The sequence below is a fragment of the Lethenteron reissneri genome, chromosome 56, assembly GCF_015708825.2.
Source record: "Lethenteron reissneri isolate LAM-NWPU_2019-01 chromosome 56, ASM1570882v1, whole genome shotgun sequence".
NCBI classification, from domain to species: domain Eukaryota; kingdom Metazoa; phylum Chordata; class Hyperoartia; order Petromyzontiformes; family Petromyzontidae; genus Lethenteron; species Lethenteron reissneri.
In genome coordinates this window covers 6,194,707-6,215,485 of record NC_083834.1, presented here as the reverse complement: position 1 = coordinate 6,215,485, position 20,779 = coordinate 6,194,707, and the positions used below count along the sequence as shown (strand labels likewise).

The 20,779-nt window shown below is 55.2% G+C and overlaps 1 protein-coding gene across 1 annotated transcript in view; it reads right to left on the bottom strand.

Moving 5' to 3' along the window:
• The window catches only part of LOC133357073 (fibropellin-3-like), a 30,143-nt gene extending 15,120 nt beyond the window's left edge, over nt 1-15,023 (bottom strand). Inside the window, exons 1-6 of the mRNA XM_061574846.1 lie at nt 14,866-15,023; nt 13,800-14,031; nt 11,632-11,786; nt 7,672-7,794; nt 3,328-3,441; nt 836-949 (exon numbers count right to left, since the gene is read on the bottom strand). Coding sequence (XP_061430830.1) covers nt 836-949; nt 3,328-3,441; nt 7,672-7,794; nt 11,632-11,786; nt 13,800-14,031; nt 14,866-14,932 — 805 coding nt within the window. The 5' untranslated portion in view covers nt 14,933-15,023. The remainder of the gene's footprint in view (nt 1-835; nt 950-3,327; nt 3,442-7,671; nt 7,795-11,631; nt 11,787-13,799; nt 14,032-14,865) is intronic.
• Nucleotides 15,024-20,779: the final 5,756 nt, after the last annotated feature.

Genomic DNA, 20,779 nt, shown 5'->3' with positions numbered 1-20,779 from the left:
CACCCATACACCCACGCACGCACCCACCCACGCACGCACCCTAGCACCCACGCACCCACCCACACACCCACACACCCACGCACGCACCCACCCACCCACGCACCCACGCACCCACACACCCACCCACACACCCACACACCCACCCACACTCCCACACACCCACGCACCCACGCACCCACCCACACACCCACCCATACACCCACGCACGCACCCACCCACGCACGCGCCCACCCACGCACGCACCCACCCACACACCTACGCACGCACTCTCTAACGCACGCACTCTCCCACGCTCCCCCACACACATGGACCCACGCACCCACCCACACACCCACGCACGCACGCACGCGCCCACCCACGCTCCCCCACACACATGCACCCACGCACCCACCCATGCATCCACCCACACACGCTCCCACACATGCACCCACGCACCCACCCACGCACCCACCCACGCATGCACCCACGCACCCACACACCCACCCACGCACCCACCCACGCACCCACACACGCACCCACCCACGCATGCTCCCATGCACCCACCCACGCACCCACCCACGCACGCACCCACCCACCCATGCACCCACGCACCCATACACCCACGCACCCACGCACCCACCCACGCACCCACGCACCCTAGCACCCACGCACCCACCCACCCACCCACGCATCCACCCACCCACCCACGCATGCACCCACCCATTCATGCACCCACGCACCCACACACCCACGCACCCATACACCCTAGCACCCACGCGTACACCCACCCATTCATGCACCCACGCACCCATACACCCACCCACCCACGCACCCTAGCACGCACGCGTGCACCCACCCGTCTCGCAGTCGCCCCCCGCGAATCCCGGGGGGCAGTCGCAGCGGTACGAGTCGACGCCGTCCACGCACTTGCCCCCGCTGCGGCACGGGCTGGAGGCGCACTCGTCCACATCTCGCACGCACGGAGACAGCCACTAAACATACACACCCCACCACTAACACCCCCACTACCCCCCCACTACACCACCCCTACCCTCCCCACTACACCACCCCCCCACTACACCACCCCACTACACCACCCCACTACCCCCCCACTACACCCCCCACTACACCACCCCCACTACACAACCCCCCCCACTACACCCCCCACTACACCACCCCACTACCCCCCCACTACACCCCCCCACTACACCCCCCCCCCACTATACCACCCCACTACACCACCCCCACCGCACCCCCCCACTACACCCCCCCCACTACACCACCCCTACCCTCCCCACTACACCACCCCCCCACTACACCACCCCACTACACCACCCCCCCCTACACCCCCCCCTACCCTCCCCACTACACCCCCCCCACTACACCACCCCCCTACTACACCACCCCCCCACGACACCTCCCCACTACACCACCCCCCCCACTACACCACCCCACTACACCACCCCCACCACTACACCCCCCCACTACACCACCCCCCCACTACACCCCCCCACTACACCACCCCACTACACCACCCCACTACACCCCCCCACTACACCCCCCACTACACCTCCCCCCACTACACCCCCCCACTACCACCCCCCCCCACTACACCCCCTCCACTACACCCCCCACTAACCCCCCCCACTACCCCCCCCCCCCCCACTGGTGGTGATGGTGGTGGTGATGGTGGTGGTGATGGTGGGGGTGATAGTGGTGGTGGTGATGGTGGCGGTGGTGGTGGTGGTGATTGGTGGTGATGGTGGTGGTGGTGATTGGTGGTGGTGATGGTGGTGGCGGTGATGGTGGTGGTGGTGGTGATGGTGGTGGTGATGGTGGTGGTGATGGTGGTGGTGATGGTGGTGGTGATGATGGTGGTGGTGGTGATGGTGGTGGTGGTGATGGTGGTGGTGATGGTGGTGGTGATGGTGGTGGTGGTGATGGTGGTGGTGATGGTGGTGGTGGTGATGGTGGTGGCGGTGATGGTGGTGGTGATGGTGGTGGTGATGGTGGTGGTGGTGGTGATGGTGGTGGTGATGGTGGTGGCGGTGATGGTGGTGGTGATGGTGGTGATGGTGGTGATGGTGGTGGTGATGGTGGTGGTGATGGTGGTGGTGATAGTGGTGGTGGTAATGGTGGCGGTGGTGGTGGTGATTGGTGGTGATGGTGGTGGTGATTGGTGGTGGTGATGGTGGTGATGGTGGTGGTGGTGATGGTGGTGGTGATGGTGGTGATGGTGATGGTGGTGATGGTGGTGGTGGTGATGGTGGTGGTGATGGTGGGGGTGATAGTGGTGGTGGTGATAGTGGTGGTGGTGATGGTGGCGGTGGTGGTGATTGGTGGTGATGGTGGTGGTGGTGATTGGTGGTGGTGGTGATGGTGGTGGCGGTGATGGTGGTGGTGATTGGTGGTGATGGTGGTGGTGGTGATAGTGGTGGTGGTGATGGTGGTGGTGATTGGTGGTGATGGTGGTGGCGGTGATGGTGGTGGTGATTGGTGGTGATGGTGGTGGTGATGGTGGTGGTGGTGATAGTGGTGGTGGTGATGGTGGCGGTGGTGGTGATTGGTGGTGATGGTGGTGGTGGTGATGGTGGTGGTGATGGTGGTGGTGGTGATGGTGATAGTGGTGGTGGTGATGGTGGCGGTGGTGGTGGTGATTGGTGGTGATGGTGGTGGTGGTGATTGGTGGTGGTGATGGTGGTGGCGGTGATGGTGGTGGTGATGGTGGTGGTGATGGTGGTGGTGGTGATGGTGGTGGTGATGGTGGTGATGGTGGTGATGGTGGTGGTGATGGTGGGGGTGATGGTGGTGGTGGTGATAGTGGTGGTGGTGGCGGTGGTGGTGATTGGTGGTGATGGTGGTGGTGGTGATTGGTGGTGGTGGTGATGGTGGTGGCGGTGATGGTGGTGGTGATTGGTGGTGATGGTGGTGGTGGTGATAGTGGTGGTGGTGATGGTGGTGGTGATTGGTGGTGATGGTGGTGGTGGTGATTGGTGGTGGTGGTGATGGTGGTGGCGGTGATGGTGGTGGTGATGGTGGTGGTGATGGTGGTGATGGTGGTGGTGGTGATGGTGGGGGTGATGGTGGTGGTGGTGATAGTGGTGGTGGTGATGGTGGCGGTGGTGGAGGTGATTGGTGGTGATGGTGGTGATTGGTGGTGGTGATGGTGGTGGCGGTGATGGTGGTGGTGATGGTGGTGGTGGTGATAGTGGTGGTGTTGATGGTGGTGGTGATTGGTGGTGATGGTGGTGGTGGTGGTGATTGGTGATTGGTGGTGATGGTGATGGTGGTGGTGATGGTGGTGATGATGGTGGTGATTGGTGGTGATGGTTGTGGCGGTGCCCGTACCGGTCTCGCAGAGCTCTCCGATGAAGCCCGGCTCACACGCGCACAGGAACGAGTCGAGGCCATCCTCGCACCGCGCTCCATTCTGGCACGGATTCGGCTCGCAGTCGTCTATGTCTGCACAGAGACGTGGGGAGAGACACAGACACAGAGAGACACAGAGAGACACAGACACAGAGAGACAGACACAGAGAGACACAGAGAGACGCAGACACAGAGAGACAGACACAGAGAGACACAGACACAGAGAGACAGACACAGAGAGACACAGACACAGAGAGACAGACACAGAGAGACACAGAGAGACACAGAGACAGACACAGAGAGACACAGACACAGAGAGACAGACACAGAGAGACACAGAGAGACACAGACACAGAGAGACAGACACAGAGACACAGACACAGAGAGACAGACACAGAGAGACACAGACAGACACAGACACAGAGAGACAGACACAGAGAGACACAGACACAGAGAGACACAAACACAGAGAGACACAGACACAGAGAGACACAGAGAGACACAGAAACAGAGAGACACAGACAGAGAGAGAGACACACACAAACAGACACAGAGAGACAGAGAGAGACACAAACACAGAGACACAGACACAGATAGACAGACACAGAGAGACACAGACACAGTGAGACACAGACACAGAGAGACACAGACACAGAGAGACAGAGAGACACAGAGAGACACAGAAACAGAGAGACACAGACAGAGAGAGAGACACAAACAGACACAGAGAGACAGGCACAGAGAGACAGAGAGAGACACAGACACAGATAGACAGACACAGAGACAGACACAGAGAGACACAGACACTGGTGAGCTGTGTGGGGTTTCGTGGTCTCTGCGAATGAGAAATGTCTCCCCCCCCCCCCCCCATGGGAACCACGTTCAGCCCCCAGCCACTGGGCCACGTGACACTCTCCACGTGACACTCGCCACGTGCAGGCCCTGGGCCACGTGACACTCTCCACGTGACACTCGCCCTGTGCCACGTGACACTCTCCACGTGACACTCGCCACGTGACACTCGCCACGTGCAGGCCCTGGGCCACGTGACACTCGTCACGTGACACTGGCCACGTGCAGGCCACATGACACTCGCCACGTGCAGGCCCTGGGCCACGTGACACTCGCCACGTGACACTCGCCACGTGACACCACGTGAAACTCGCCACGTGCAGGCCCTCGGCCACGTGACACTCGCCACGTGACACTTACCACGTGCAGGCCCTGGGCCACGTGACACTCGTCACGTGACACTCGCCACGTGCAGGCCCTGTGCCATGTGACACTCGCCACGTGACACTCGCCCTGTGCCACGTGGGCCGCGATCGACCTCGTGCGCTCGCCCCGTCCTCACGAGCGATGCGCGTCGATTGCCGTCGGCAGGACGAGAAAGGTAAACAAACAGACAGACAGACAAACAAACAAACAGACAGACGAGCCGACACATTTGTGTTGTTCCGAGCCGCGAAATTTCCATCGCCCTTCGGTGTTCTTCTTGCTTATCCTCCTTCTCCTCCTCCTTATTTCATTCCCACCGCTTCCACAACGTGAATCTCGCCCTATCGTCGCATTAGACCTCGGCCATGCGAAACAAAAAGATCTCGGCCGAGCGACCAACAGATATCCATCAACACAGCCCCCCACCACTGCCACTGCCGCCACTGCCGCCACCGCCACTGCCGCCACCGCCGTGCCATCGTCCAGAGAAGCAACTCTCTTCACGCCTTCAACATTCAATCTCGATCACGTTGGGGGCGGGGTGGGTGGGGGTTAGGGGGGTGGGGGTGGAGGGGCGGTGGTGGGGGTAAGATGAGTGGGGGGGTGGAGAGGCGGGGTTGTGGGTTATGGGGGGGTGGAGGGGCGGGGGTGGGTGGGGGGTGGAGGGGCGGGGGGGTGGAGGGGCAGGGGAGTGTGGGTTATGGGGGGGGGGGGTGGAGGGGCGGGGTGGGTGGGTAAGAGGAGTGGGGGGGCTGGAGGGGCGAGGAGGGGGTCTGTGAAGGCGTGCGGGGGTGGTGGGGAAGGGGGTCGACCCCTCATCACGCCCTTCGTTGGGGCTGCCTGTGGGGGCCGAGTGGGGGCCGAGCGGGGGGGGGGCAGGCTGGTGATGCATGCCGGTGTAACGCACGAGAGAGTGTTCCGATTTCACGCATCATTACCCAACGACTCCATCCCCCGCCTCTACGGTGAGGCGCACGCACGCGGCCGATGGAGGGGGAGGAGCGAGCACGCGCCCCCCATTGCGTCGGGGTGGGGGGGGGGGGTCCCCACCGGTCACCTCACGCCACGCGATCCACTGCTGGATGACTGCCTCCGTCGATGCCACGGTGGCTACGAGATGTTAACTACCTCGCCTGGAATACAGGAGGTCGTGGGTTCGATCACGACCTTGACGCCTGCTGCTGTATATTTGGAGTTTGCGTGTCTCTCTCTCTCTCTCTCATCATCATCACGGTGGCTAGGAGATGTTAACTACCTCGTCCGGTACGCAGGAGGTCATGGGTTCGATCCCGACCCTGACGACGCCTGCTGTATATTTGGAGCTTGTGTCTCTCATCATCATCACGGTGGCTAGGAGATGTTAACTACCTCGCCCGGTGTGCAGGAGGTCGTGGGTTCGATCACGACCTTGACGACGCCTGCTGATGTATATTTGGAGTTTGTGTGTCTCTCTCTCTCTCATCATCATCACGGTGGCTAGGAGATGTTAACTACCTCGCCTGGTGTACAGGATGTCGTGGCTTCGATCCCGACTCTGACGACGCCTGCTGCTGTATATTTGGAGTTTGCGTCTCTCTCCCCGTGGTCGCGTGCATTTTTGTCCGGGTCCTCCGGGTTTCCCCTCCACATTTAGAATCGACATCGCACGTTTAGAGGTATTGAGCAGCTGCTGCTGCTATGAATGCCCACGTGATGACGATGAGCTCACTTCGTCGAGGCTGTAGTTTGCGACAGCCAGGGTCGCTTCTGCAAAAGTGTTACGTAGCTTAGTGGAGCCTTAACCGGTCAAATACAAAAACGAGTTTATTTTAATCCACCCGGGCCGGCTGGCTGATCAGGCGGCCTCCAGCAATGATGAGCGAGCGGATGGACGCGGATAATTATCATCATCATCATCATCACTACCTCCGGGGGGCGGTCGATAAAATAGCTACTCATTCTGTGGGTAAGTCAACACGTGTTGGGTGTCACGTTTCGCGTGGAGGTTGACTCGGATCATCATCATCACCATCATCATCACCATCATCATCACCATCATCACCATCACCATCATCACCATCACCACCATCATCATCACCATCACCATCATCACCATCATCACCATCATCATCACCACCATCATCATCATCACCATCATCATCATCATCACCATCATCATCATCACCATCATCATCATCACCATCATCATCATCACCATCACCATCATCACCATCACCACCATCATCACCATCATCATCACCATCATCATCATCACCATCATCACCATCATCATCATCACCATCACCATCATCACCATCACCATCATCACCATCATCACCATCATCATCATCACCATCATCATCACCACCATCATCACCATCATCACCATCATCACCATTACCATCATCACCATCATCACCATCATCACCATCACCACCATCACCACCATCACCATCATCATCACCATCATCATCATCACCATCATCACCATCATCATCATCACCATCACCATCATCACCATCACCATCATCACCATCATCACCATCATCATCATCACCATCATCATCACCACCATCATCACCATCATCACCATCATCACCATTACCATCATCACCATCATCACCATCATCACCATCACCACCATCACCACCATCACCATCATCACCATCACGGGGCCCAAGTGGCAGTTGCACCGCCTGCGCACCAGATAGCGGCACGTGACGTTTAACGTCTCGTTCGCGTGACGCTCCGCGTGCGTCACGTGATCGTGTCACGTGCGTCACGTGATCGTGTCGCGTGCGTCACGTGATCGTGTCGCGTGCGTCACGTGATCGTGATCACGTGCGTCACGTGATCGTGATCACGTGCGTCACGTGATCGTGTCGCGTGCGTCACGTGATCGTGTCGCGTGCGTCACGTGATCGTGTCGCGTGCGCTGCACGTGCCGCGCGCCACGTGTCCCGCGTGGCTCGTCGCGTGCCACGTGTGAACACGTCACGCGCCGCGCATCACGTGTGCTGCTCGTGCCGCGTGCGTCACGTGGCAGTGTGCTGCTCGTGCCGCGTGCCTCACGTGACAGTGTGCTGCTCGTGCCGCGTGCGTCACGTGATCGTGTGCGTCACGCACTGATCTCACAGTCGATCCCCGTGACGCCGGCGGGACAGGAGCAGGCGTAGCGTGTGAGTTTGTTCTCGCACGAGCCGCCGAAGCGGCACGGCGCAGACTCACACGGCGGGTTCCGCTGGGTCACTGCGGGGCGACACGTCGTCGTTGTCAGCATCATCAGCAGGAGCATTATCATCATCATCAGCACCAGCATCATTATCAGCACCAGCATCATTATCATCACCATCGTCATCGGCAGCATCATCATGAGCACCAGCATCATTATCATCATCATCGTCATCGGCAGCATCATTATCATGAGCACCAGCATCATTATCAGCACCAGCATCATTATCATCATGAGCACCAGCATCGTTATCAGTACCAGCATCATTATCATCATCATCGTCATCGGCAGCATCATTATCATGAGCACCAGCATCATTATCAGCACCAGCATCATTATCATCATGAGCACCAGCATCGTTATCAGTACCAGCATCATTATCATCATCATCGTCATCAGCAGGAGCATTATCATGAGCACCAGCATCATTATCAGCACCAGCATCATTATCATCATCAGCACCAGCATCATTATCATCATCATCATCGCCATCGGCAGCATCATCATGAACACCAGCATCATTATCATCATCGCCATCGGCAGCATCATCATGAGCACCAGCATCATTATCAGCACCAGCATCATTATCATCATCATCAGCACCAGCATCATCATGAGCACCAGCATCATTATCATCATCATCGCCATCGGCAGCATCATCATGAGCACCAGGATCATTATCAGCACCAGCATCATTATCAGCACCAGCATCATTATCATCATCATCGCCATCAGCAGAATCATAATCATCAGCAGCAGCATCATCGTAATCAACATCATAATCATCAGCAGCATCAGCAACGTCAGCATCACCAGCAATGACAATCTAGCCGAAAACAGGTTGGAATGATTGTTGTTGTTGTTACTAAGATTATGTTTTATTCTGGTGTGTGCGTGGCAGCAAATGCTGTTCTTCAGGAGCTCGATGCTAATATCGATGTCTCCTGCTGCTGCCGCGACGAGAAAGCTTCAGCAGAGAGACAGAGAGAGACACACAGAGAGAGAGACACACACAGAGAGACAGAGAGACACAGAGACAGAGAGAGACAGAGACAGAGAGAAAGACAGAGACAGACACAGAGAGAGACACAGAGACACAGAGAGAGACACAGACACAGAGACACAGAGAGAGAGAGAGAGACACAGAGAGAGAGAGACACAGAGACACAGAGAGAGACACAGACACAGAGACACAGAGAGAGAGACACACACAGAGAGAGACACAGAGAGAGAGAGACAGAGAGAGACAGAGACACAGAGAGAGAGACAGACACAGAGAGACAGAGTTCGCGTCCTGTCGCTCCTCCTCCTCCTCACCCGCCGTGGAAGGAGCGCAGACCGCAGTGGCTTTACCGTAGCTCCATACTCTTTGGTTCTTTCGGTAAATTTCGATTTAAAGCTTTCGTGACTGCAGGGATTCATCTTCTTGGTTCTTTCGGTAAAGTCACGTAGAAGGGAAGTAATAAAATAATAAAAATAAAACATTATGTTTTATTTTTATTATTTTATTCTTTCGGTAAAGTCACGTAGGTAGAAAAATAAAATAAAACAAAAAATAATATATCACGACGTTTCGATCGCAACACAAGCGGACGACCACTTCTACCCACGTGACTTTACCGAAAGAACCAAAGAGTATGGATTCCTGCAGTCACGAAAGCTTCAAATCAAGATTTGACGTAGGTCCATAGTTCTTTCGATGATGATGATGACGATGATGATGACGAGGATGACGATGATGATGACGATGATGACGATAATGATGATGACGAGGATGATGACGATGATGATGACGAGGATGACGATGATGATGACGATGATGACGATAATGATGATGACGAGGATGATGATGATGATGATGACGACGATGACGACGATGATGACGAGGATGATGACGATGATGATTGTAGAGTGCGCACCTTCGTACTGCACGATGATGACGATGATGATTGTAGAGTGCGCACCTTCGTACTGCACGATGATGACGATGATGATTGTAGAGTGCGCACCTTCGTACTGCACGATGATGACGATGATGATTGTAGAGTGCGCACCTTCGTACTGCACGATGATGACGATGATGATTGTAGAGTGCGCACCTTCGTACTGCACGATGATGACGATGATGATTGTAGAGTGCGCACCTTCGTACTGCACGATGATGACGATGATGATTGTAGAGTGCGCACCTTCGTACTGCACGATGATGACGATGATGATTGTAGAGTGCGCACCTTCGTACTGCACGATGATGACGATGATGATTGTAGAGTGCGCACCTTCGTACTGCACGATGATGACGATGGTGATTGTAGAGTGCGCACCTTCGTACTGCACGATGATGACGATGGTGATTGTAGAGTGCGCACCTTCGTACTGCACGATGATGACGATGATGATTGTAGAGTGCGCACCTTCGTACTGCACGATGATGACGATGATGATTGTAGAGTGCGCACCTTCGTACTGCACGATGATGACGATGATGATTGTAGAGTGCGCACCTTCGTACTGCACGATGATGACGATGATGATTGTAGAGTGCGCACCTTCGTACTGCACGATGATGACGATGATGATTGTAGAGTGCGCACCTTCGTACTGCACGATGATGACGATGGTGATTGTAGAGTGCGCACCTTCGTACTGCACGATGATGACGATGATGATTGTAGAGTGCGCACCTTCGTACTGCACGATGATGACGATGATGATTGTAGAGTGCGCACCTTCGTACTGCACGATGATGACGATGATGATTGTAGAGTGCGCACCTTCGTACTGCACGATGATGACGATGATGATTGTAGAGTGCGCACCTTCGTACTGCACGATGATGACGATGATGATTGTAGAGTGCGCACCTTCGTACTGCACGATGATGACGATGATGATTGTAGAGTGCGCACCTTCGTACTGCACGATGATGACGATGATGATTGTAGAGTGCGCACCTTCGTACTGCACGATGATGACGATGATGATTGTAGAGTGCGCACCTTCGTACTGCACGATGATGACGATGATGATTGTAGAGTGCGCACCTTCGTACTGCACGATGATGACGATGATGATTGTAGAGTGCGCACCTTCGTACTGCACGATGATGACGATGATGATTGTAGAGTGCGCACCTTCGTACTGCACGATGATGACGATGATGATTGTAGAGTGCGCACCTTCGTACTGCACGATGATGACGATGATGATTGTAGAGTGCGCACCTTCGTACTGCACGATGATGACGATGATGATTGTAGAGTGCGCACCTTCGTACTGCACGATGATGACGATGATGATTGTAGAGTGCGCACCTTCGTACTGCACGATGATGACGATGATGATTGTAGAGTGCGCACCTTCGTACTGCACGATGATGACGATGGTGATTGTAGAGTGCGCACCTTCGTACTGCACGATGATGACGATGATGATTGTAGAGTGCGCACCTTCGTACTGCACGATGATGACGATGGTGATTGTAGAGTGCGCACCTTCGTACTGCACGATGATGACGATGATGATTGTAGAGTGCGCACCTTCGTACTGCACGATGATGACGATGGTGATTGTAGAGTGCGCACCTTCGTACTGCACGATGATGACGATGATGATTGTAGAGTGCGCACCTTCGTACTGCACGATGATGACGATGATGATTGTAGAGTGCGCACCTTCGTACTGCACGATGATGACGATGGTGATTGTAGAGTGCGCACCTTCGTACTGCACGATGATGACGATGGTGATTGTAGAGTGCGCACCTTCGTACTGCACGATGATGACGATGATGATTGTAGAGTGCGCACCTTCGTACTGCACGATGATGACGATGATGATTGTAGAGTGCGCACCTTCGTACTGCACGATGAATCCGCCGCCGACGAGGGAGAAGTCGCTGGTGAAGAGGAGCCGCGCGTCGCCCTGGCCCGCGATCTCCCCGTAGCGCGACGCGTTCGTCCCACACAGCAACTCGCTCACGCCAGACGCAGGGATCGTGATCAGCAGCCTGCGGCACGCGGTGAGGATGACGACGACGATGATGACGATGATGGTGACGGTGATGATGATGGTGATGATGATGATGACGATCATGATGACAATGATGACGATCATGATGACAATGATGACGATTATGGCGGCGATGATAATGATGATGACGATGATGGTGATGATGACGATGATGGTGATGATAATGATGACGATGATGATGATGACGATGACGATTATGACGACGATGATGATGATGACGATGATGATGATGACGATGACGACGATGATGATGACAATGATGATGATCATGACGATGATCATGACGATGATGACGATGATGATGACGATGATGACAGTTATGAAGATAATGATGATGACGATGATCATAAAGATGACAATGACAATGATGACAGTTATGAAGATGATGATGAAAATGACGAGGATGATGAAAATGACGACGATGATGATGACGATGATCATGACGATGACGACGATGACAGCGATAATGACGGCAATGATGAAAGTGATGACAGCGATGATCATGAAGATGACAATCACGATGACAGTGATGATGTTGATGATGTTGGGTGAGTGGGTGAGTGAGTGAGTGGAGTTTGTGTGTTCTGTCCCCACGTTCTACATGGTGGACTTCCTCCGCCTTCTCACATTCGTTCACTTTCATTCACTCGTTCGTACTCTTAGTTTTTTCGGTAAAGTCACGTAGGTAAAAAATGAAATTAAAATTAATACAAATAAATCACGACGTTTCGGAGGCAACACAAGTCTCCGTCATCAGGTGGGACCCTCACAGCCAGTGATACAGCACATCTGGCTGTGACGGTCCCACCTGATGACGGAGACTTGTGTTGCCTCCGAAACGTCGTGATTTATTTTTATTAATTTTAATTTCATTTTTTACCTACGTGACTTTACCGAAACAACTAAGAGTATGAATCCTTGCAGTCACGAAAGCTTCAAATCTAGAATTCACTCGTTCGCTTGTTGTGACACGTGAAAAAAATAAAAATTAGTTTTTACCCATTTCTGGCCGTGAAACAGGATGTGTTTAAGATGTTCAAACGCCAAATAGGAACTTTTTGCAAGGAATCAAGTCTGTATTTGCCACGCACACGGCACTTTGGATGAACGTGGAAACAACCACGCTCTGACAAAACGTGGGCAGTGTGTAATTGTCCTACACCGGAGACAGCGGCCTTCTTTATGGCCTCACCACGAGTGTCGGAGCAGAGAACGACGCCAAAAGGCGAACAGCACAAGGGCAATGCCACCACGTCTCAGGGCATTGATGGCTCGGGGTGAGCAGCTACATCATGGGACAACGATAATACACATTCTTGGTTCTTTCGGTGAAGTCACGTAGAAGGGAAATAATAAAAAATAAAACGTAATATTATATTGTTTCATTTGTATTATTTTATTATTAAAACATAATATTAAATTATGTTTTATTTTTATTATTTTATTATTTCCCTTCTACGTGACTTTACCGAAAGAACCAATAATATTAAGCCCTGCAGTCACGAAAGCTTTAAATGGAAAACAAAAATACAAATACTGATGACGACGATGGTGATGCCGATGATGACGATGACGACGACGATGATGATGACGACTATGATGACGATTATGACGATGATGGTGACAACAACGATGACGACGACGACCATGACTGACGATTATGACGACGACGATCATGACAACAATCACGATTTTAATAATAATAGCTCAATTTGTAACGCGCGCAAAATTTGCGGATGTAATGGCCGCAACTCAGAGGTGCGGAGCCAAGCTCAGAGTCGCTCGAAAGCGCGTGGCTTGTAGAGGTGAGTTAGTAAGTGTCTCTTGAAGGAGGCGATTAAGGTGATGCTGCGAATGTGCAGAGGGATGACGGCGTTCCAGACTGTTGGGGCTGCCACCGAGAAGCGGCGCATAGACACGATGACCATCCTGGATCTTGGTATCAAGACGACGATGACAACGACGATGACGACGCACGTGGCCCGCTCACCTGTCGAAGATGCACGTCTCGTGCGGCTCCACCTGCAGGAGGGTGACCCTCAGGGTCACCGAGTCGAGGGGCCCCGCGGGGATGAGCCACTCGCAGCTGGCGTTGTTGGGGTACTGCCCGGGGTAGCCCACCGAGAAGACCTGCCCCGTCACGTCCTCCTCCAGCCCGCCGCATGGCGCCTGGGCACTCGTCGGCCCGAGCCAGCAGCTGCAGCAGCAGCAGATCCACGCCGCTGGGGGAGGGGGACAAAGCACGGGGGAGGTGGTGGTGGAGGTGGTGGTGGTGGGGAGGAATTAAAGCGACGAGATGTTAACGACCTCGCCCGGTGTACAGGAGGTCGTGGGTTCGATCCCGACCCTGACGCCTGCTGCTGTATATTTGGAGTTTGCGTGTCTCCCTCTCTCATCATCATCATCACGGTGGCTAGGAGATGTTAACTACCTCGCCTGGTACACAGGAGGTCGTGGGTTCGATCTCGACCCTGACGCCTGCTGCTGTATATTTGGAGTTTGCGTGTCTCTCTCTCCCCGTGGTGAGACGTTAACTACCTCGCCTGGTATACAGGAGGTCGTGGGTTCGATCTCGACCCTGACGCCTGCTGCTGTATATTTGGAGTTTGCGTGTCTCTCATCATCATCAACATCACGGTGGCTAGGAGATGTTAACTACCTCGCCTGGTATGCAGGAGATCGTCGGTTCGATCCCGACCCTGACGCCTGCTGCTGTATATTTCGAGTTTGCGTGTCTCTCTCTCTCATCATCATCATCACGGTGGCTAGGAGATGTTAACTACCTCGCCTGGTATACAAGAGGTCGTGGATTCGATCCCGACCCTGACGCCTGCTGCTGTATATTTGGAGTTTGCGCGTCTCTCTCTCTCCCCGTGGTCGCGTGGATTTTACTCCGGGTCTTCCGATGTTTTCCCCTCCGCGTTGATGACTCAACATCACCACGCGTTGACATGATTTGGCTGCTGCTATGAAAGTCCACGTGATGATGATGACGATGATAAGCCGCCACTTGGCTGAGCGCTCACAACACACAAACGTCAAGTCCCAGAACTCACCGATCAACCGGTAGAGCGTCAGGGGATTCCCGCTGACGATGCGGTCCTTCATGCGGCTGAGCAACATCCTTGGCGAGAGTTCGACTCCTGGACGGACCCACGGACTCCTCGAGACGTCCACCACCACCCCCCCGGTCACCCCCCTCGCTGCTCCCCCCGTCCACCCCCAACGGAAGCTCACGGGGGGCGAGCGATGAGACGTGGACTTCGCCGCACAGCCTGGACACTGCTGGGTGTGGTGGAGCAGGGGAGGAGGATGGGGGGGGGGGCTCCACTTTTCCATCATCGTGGCCGAGAGCTCTCAGCACCCCCCCTCCCACATCGATCCCCTCGGCCACTCCAAAGACGTCGGGCAAAGGTGGAGGAGGGAGGAGGGAGGGCGCGGGGGGGGGGGGGAAGGAGTCATCACCGCCTCGAACGAGTCAACAACTTCACTAACAAAAACAACCTCTTCTTGGTTCTTTCAGTAAAGTCACGTAGAAGAGAAATAATAAAATAATAAAAATAAAACATAATAAAATAATTCTCACGACGTTTCGGCCACAACGCAAGCAGCCGTCCTCGGGTGAAGACCAGGTCTTCACCCGACAGACCTGAGGACGGCTGCTTGCGTTGTGGCAGAAACGTCGTGAGAATTGTTTTATTATGTTTTATTTTTATTATTTTATTATTTCCCATTCTACGTGACTTTACCGAAAGAACCAAGAAGATGAATCCCTGCAGTCACGAAAGAAACTTTACATCGAAATTTAACAAAAACAACTTCGCCTCGTCGATTTCTCGCCACTGGCGGTGGTCGAGGGGAGATCGGTGGGGTGGGGGGTGGGGTGAGGTGGGGGGGGATGTGGGGGGGGTGGGGATGCGGGACGATTGGGTGGGGGGATGGGGGGGTTGGGGGTGATGGGGTAGGGGGGATGGGGGGATGGGGGCGATTGGGTGGGGGGATGGGAGGAGATGGGGGGGATGTGGGGGGGGTGGGGATGGGGGACGATTGGGTGGGGGGATGGGGTAGGGGGATGGGGGGATGGGGGTGATGGGTTGGGGGGATGGGGGACGATTGGGTGGGGGGATGGGAGGGGATGGGGTGGGAGGGGTGGGGATGGAGGGGATGGAGTGGGGGGGATGGGGGGACGATTGGGTGGGGGGGGGGCTATCATCTGACCTTTGACCGATCCGTCTCGTCTGCAGGTCGAAGCGTCCTCCTGCAGCCCGGGCGGGCGGCACGCTGCATGTCCACCACTCGCCCGCTCCACCTAATGGGCTACTTTGAGTCACCCGCTCACTCACCCATTCGCCCCCCCCCCCCCCCCCACGGGGGTTCGAGCCGTCTCCCTGCACGCTCAGCGCGTGGCACGTGTTGTCAGTCGCGTTTAAATCTGGATGGGGAAACTACTTTCTTTAGAAGTGATTTGCTTTTATGTTGTGGTGTTGCTATCCCCCCCCCCCCTCCCGCATCTCCGATTAGCTCGGTAGGGTACGTACGGTGCAAAGAAAGTTTAACGCACATAAAAAAAAAACTTTTTAAATCAAATTTTATTTTTTACCAGGTAAGGCCCACTGAGCTACATAGCTTTTTTTAGAAGCGACCTGGCCACCACAAGTGATAGCCCAACGAAGTGGCTTACCGCGTGGACATTTATAGCAGCCAAATACGATTCGAAACGTGGAGGGGAAAACCCGGAGGGCCCGGAGAAAAATCCACTCGACCACGAGAACACGCAAACTCCAAACACACAGCAACAGCCGTCAGGGTTTGGTTCGAACCCACGACCTCCTGCAGACCAGACGAGGTAGTTAACATCTCCTAGCCACTGTGATGTTGATGAGAGAGAGAGAGACACGTAAACTCCAAACACACAGCAACAGCCGTCAGGATCGTGATCGAACCCACGACCTCCTGCATACCAGGCGAGGTAGTTAACATCTCCTAGCCACCGTGATGATGATGATGAGAGAGAGACACGCAGACTCATACAGCAGGCGTCAGGGTCGTGATCGAACCCACGTCCTCCTGCTCACCAGGCGAGGTAGTTAACATCTCCTAGCCACCGTGATGATGATGATGAGAGAGAGACACGCAGACTCATACAGCAGGTGTCACGATCGTGATCGAACCCACGACCTCCTGCAGGCCAGGCGAGGTAGTTAACATCTCCTAGCCACCGTGATGATGATGATGAGAGAGAGACACGCAGACTCATACAGCAGGCGTCAGGGTCGTGATCGAACCCACGACCTCCTGCATACCAGGCGAGGTAGTTAACATCTCCTAGCCACCGTGATGATGATGATGAGAGAGAGAGACACGCAGACTCATACAGCAGGTGTCACGATCGTGATCGAACCCACGACCTTCTACATGCCAGGCGAGGTTGTTTCTTTTTGTTTGCATTTTGACTGCTTATGTTGTGGTTATTGCAAACATGAAACCTTGTATAAAGGTGTCAGTTTTGTACCAGTTTAAAAGGTAAAAACCTACTACTATATTTTGCCCCTGGTAAAGGAAGTCTCATAGTGTACCAGGCGAGGTAGTTAACATCTCCTAGCCATTTCGATTTAAAGCTTTCGTGACTGCAGGGATTCATCTTCTTGGTTCTTTCGGTAAAGTCACGTAGAATGGAAATAATAAAATAATACAAATAAAACATAATAAAACAATTCTCACGACGTTTCGGCCACAACGCAAGCAGCCGTCCTCAGGTGAAGAACAGGTCTGTCGAGAAGATGATTGACCATTCAGACTCTGTCTTCTCGACAGACCTGTTCTTCACCTGAGGACGGCTGCTTGCGTTGTGGCCGAAACGTCGTGAGACTTGTATTTTATTATGTTTATTTTTATTATTTTATTATTTCCATTCTACGTGACTTTACCGAAACAACCAAGAAGATGAATCTCCTAGCCACCGCGGCGAGCACACACACGCACCGTGCTAATGGGGGAGGTGCGATGCTCATGGGGACGCTTCCGAGGAAGAGACGCGCGCGCTCCCAATCGAGCACTCCCGGCTCTTGCCAAATCGCAGCGCGCGCACGCACAGGCGCCACCAGTACCGAGTCGTTCTTCCTTGGCTGCTGCTGTTGTTGTTGTTGCTGTTGTTGTTGCTGTTGTTGCTTCGTGAGATATCGCGGATTCTCCATGTGCGCGAGGGGGAGGGCGAGAGGGGGAACGAGAGAATGGGGCGAGAGGAGAGAGAGGGGGGGCGAGAGGAGGGGAAGGGGGCGAGAGGGGGGAGGGCGAAGGGGGGGGGGGGTAGTGGGGAGGGCGGCGAGAGGGGGGGAGCGAGACAGAGGAGGGCGAGAGGGGGGGGGCGAGAAAGGGGGGGGGCGAGAGAAGAGTGGGGGGGGGGCGAGAGAGGGGAGAGCGAGAGAGGGGGCGAGAGAGGGGGCAGGGGGCGAGAGGGGGGGTAGCGGGGGGGGGGGCGAGAGGGGGGGAGAGAGAGGGGGAGGGCGAGAGGGGGGGCGAGAAAGGGGGGGGGGGCGAGAGAAAAGAGGGGGGGCGAGAGGGGGGGGGGGGGGGGGCGAGAGGAGAGGGTGGGGGGGGGGGCGAGAGCAGAGGGCGCTCCTGTAGCTGAGAGTGCCTTGCGGAATGTCCCTGTCTCCTCTCTCCCGCGGGGTCCCTCTTGAGCAGCAAGAGAGAGCGGCCCTCGAATTATCCCAATCGATTGGCAGCTAACGGCACGCAAGGCACAACACAGACAAAGATGCCCCGTGTAGCCTTAACAGGCTGTTGGGGCAAGTGCTGTTAGCGAGCTGCACCTGTGAAAGCCGGGCACGGCACACGAGGGGGTGGGTGGCCAGCACCACGCCCGACCGCCTTTGTCTCCTCAACTACGATGTTCACACACCGCACCAGGTACTGATTTGAGGCCGAGTCGACCTAGGGGAGGTCCAGGACCGGTTTAAATAATCGTCACTGATGTGGGTGGCCGTGAGCGATAATCGAACTCGAGTCGCCGGGTTCGTAGCGTAGCGCGCTAACCAGCGCGCCATGAAGTGGTTTATCGTGTGGAAATGTATAGTAGCCAAATACTCTAAATATGTAATACTTTTACATACTGGACATTTGTGAAAAGGAGCAGTGGATAGACCACGACGCGAGAGCGAATGAACTTCGAGAGGGAAAGAAAAACGCGCGCGACTGTGGCCGAGTGAGAACACAGGCATCTTTATTATTCATAATAATAATCATCGTCGTTGTTGTTGTTACTGGAGGGTGGCACCCAACAGCGTCCATTCGCAAGCGGCCACCCACAAAGCCGAGAACGATGACCAATGCTTCACTCTGTCGCCCACAATGCCGTGCTTCGCCGCCCGCGGATGTACCGGCCTCCGCCATAGCAACGTGGAATTAACACCGATCATTGTTTTTTATTTGTCCCCGAGAGAGGGAGGGGGGGGGGCGCAACAGCTGAGCTGAGCAACCACCCCTCCTCCAGGCATATTTTGAGCAGGTAGGCCCACAGGTAGACCGGCTAGTAGTCCCACAGGTAGGCCCGCAGGTAGACCCGCTAGTAGTCCCATAGGCAGGCCCACAGGTAGACCCGCTAGTAGTCCCGTAGGCAGGCCCGCAGGTAGACCCGCTAGTAGTCCCATAGGCAGGCCCGCAGGTAGACCCGCTAGTAGTCCCACAGGTAGGCCCGCAGGTAGACCCGCTAGTAGTCCCATAGGCAGGCCCACAGGTAGACCCGCTAGTAGTCCCGTAGGCAGGCCCGCAGGTAGACCCGCTAGTAGTCCCATAGGCAGGCCCGCAGGTAGACCCGCTAGTAGTCCCACAGGTAGGCCCACAGGTAGGCCCGCTAGTAGTCCCACAGGTAGGCCCGCAGGTAGACCCGCTAGTAGTCCCACAGGTAGGCCCGCAGGTAGACCCACAGGTAGGCCCGCTAGTAGTCCCATAGGTAGGCCCGCAGGTAGACCCACAGGTAGGCCCGCTAGTAGTCCCACAGGTAGGCCCACAGGTAGACCCACAGGTAGACCCGCTAGTAGTCCCACAGGTAGGCCCGCAGGTAGACCCACAGGTAGACCCACAGGTAGACCCACAGGTAGGCCCGCTAGTAGTCCCACAGGTAGACCCGCTAGTAGTCCCACAGGTAGACCCACAGGTAGACCCACAGGTAGGCCCGCTAGTAGTCCCACAGGTAGGCCCGCTAGTAGTCCCACAGGTAGACCCACAGGTAGACCCACAGGTAGGCCCGCTAGTAGTCCCACAGGTAGACCCGCTAGTAGTCCCACAGGTAGACCCACAGGTAGACCCACAGGTAGGCCCGCTAGTAGTCCCACAGGTAGGCCCGCTAGTAGTCCCACAGGTAGACCCACAGGTAGACCCACAGGTAGGCCCGCTAGTAGTCCCACAGGTAGGCCCGCTAGTAGTCCCACAGGTAGACCCACAGGTAGACCCACAGGTAGGCCCGCTAGTAGTCCCACAGGTAGACCCGCTAGTAGTCCCACAGGTAGGCCCGCAGGTAGACCCACAGGTAGGCCTGCTAGTAGTCCCACAGGTAGGCCCGCAGGTAGACCCACAGGTAGGCCTGCTAGTAGTCCCACAGGTAGGCCCGCTAGTAGTCCCACAGGTAGACCCACAGGTAGACCCACAGGTAGACCCGCTAGTAGTCCCACAGGTAGGCCCGCAGAGTAGACCCACAGGTAGGCCTGCTAGTAGTCCCACAGGTAGGCCCGCAGGTAGACCCACAGGTAGACCCGCTAGTAGTCCCACAGGTAGGCCCACAGGTAGACCCACAGGTAGGCCTGCTAGTAGTTCCCACAGGTAGGCCCGCAGGTAGACCCACAGGTAGGCCTGCTAGTAGTCCCACAGGTAGGCCCGCAGTATAGACCCACAGGTAGGCCTGCTGTAGTCCCAAGGTAGGCCCGCAGGTAGACCACAGGTAGGCCTGCTAGTAGTCCACAGGTAGGCCCGCAG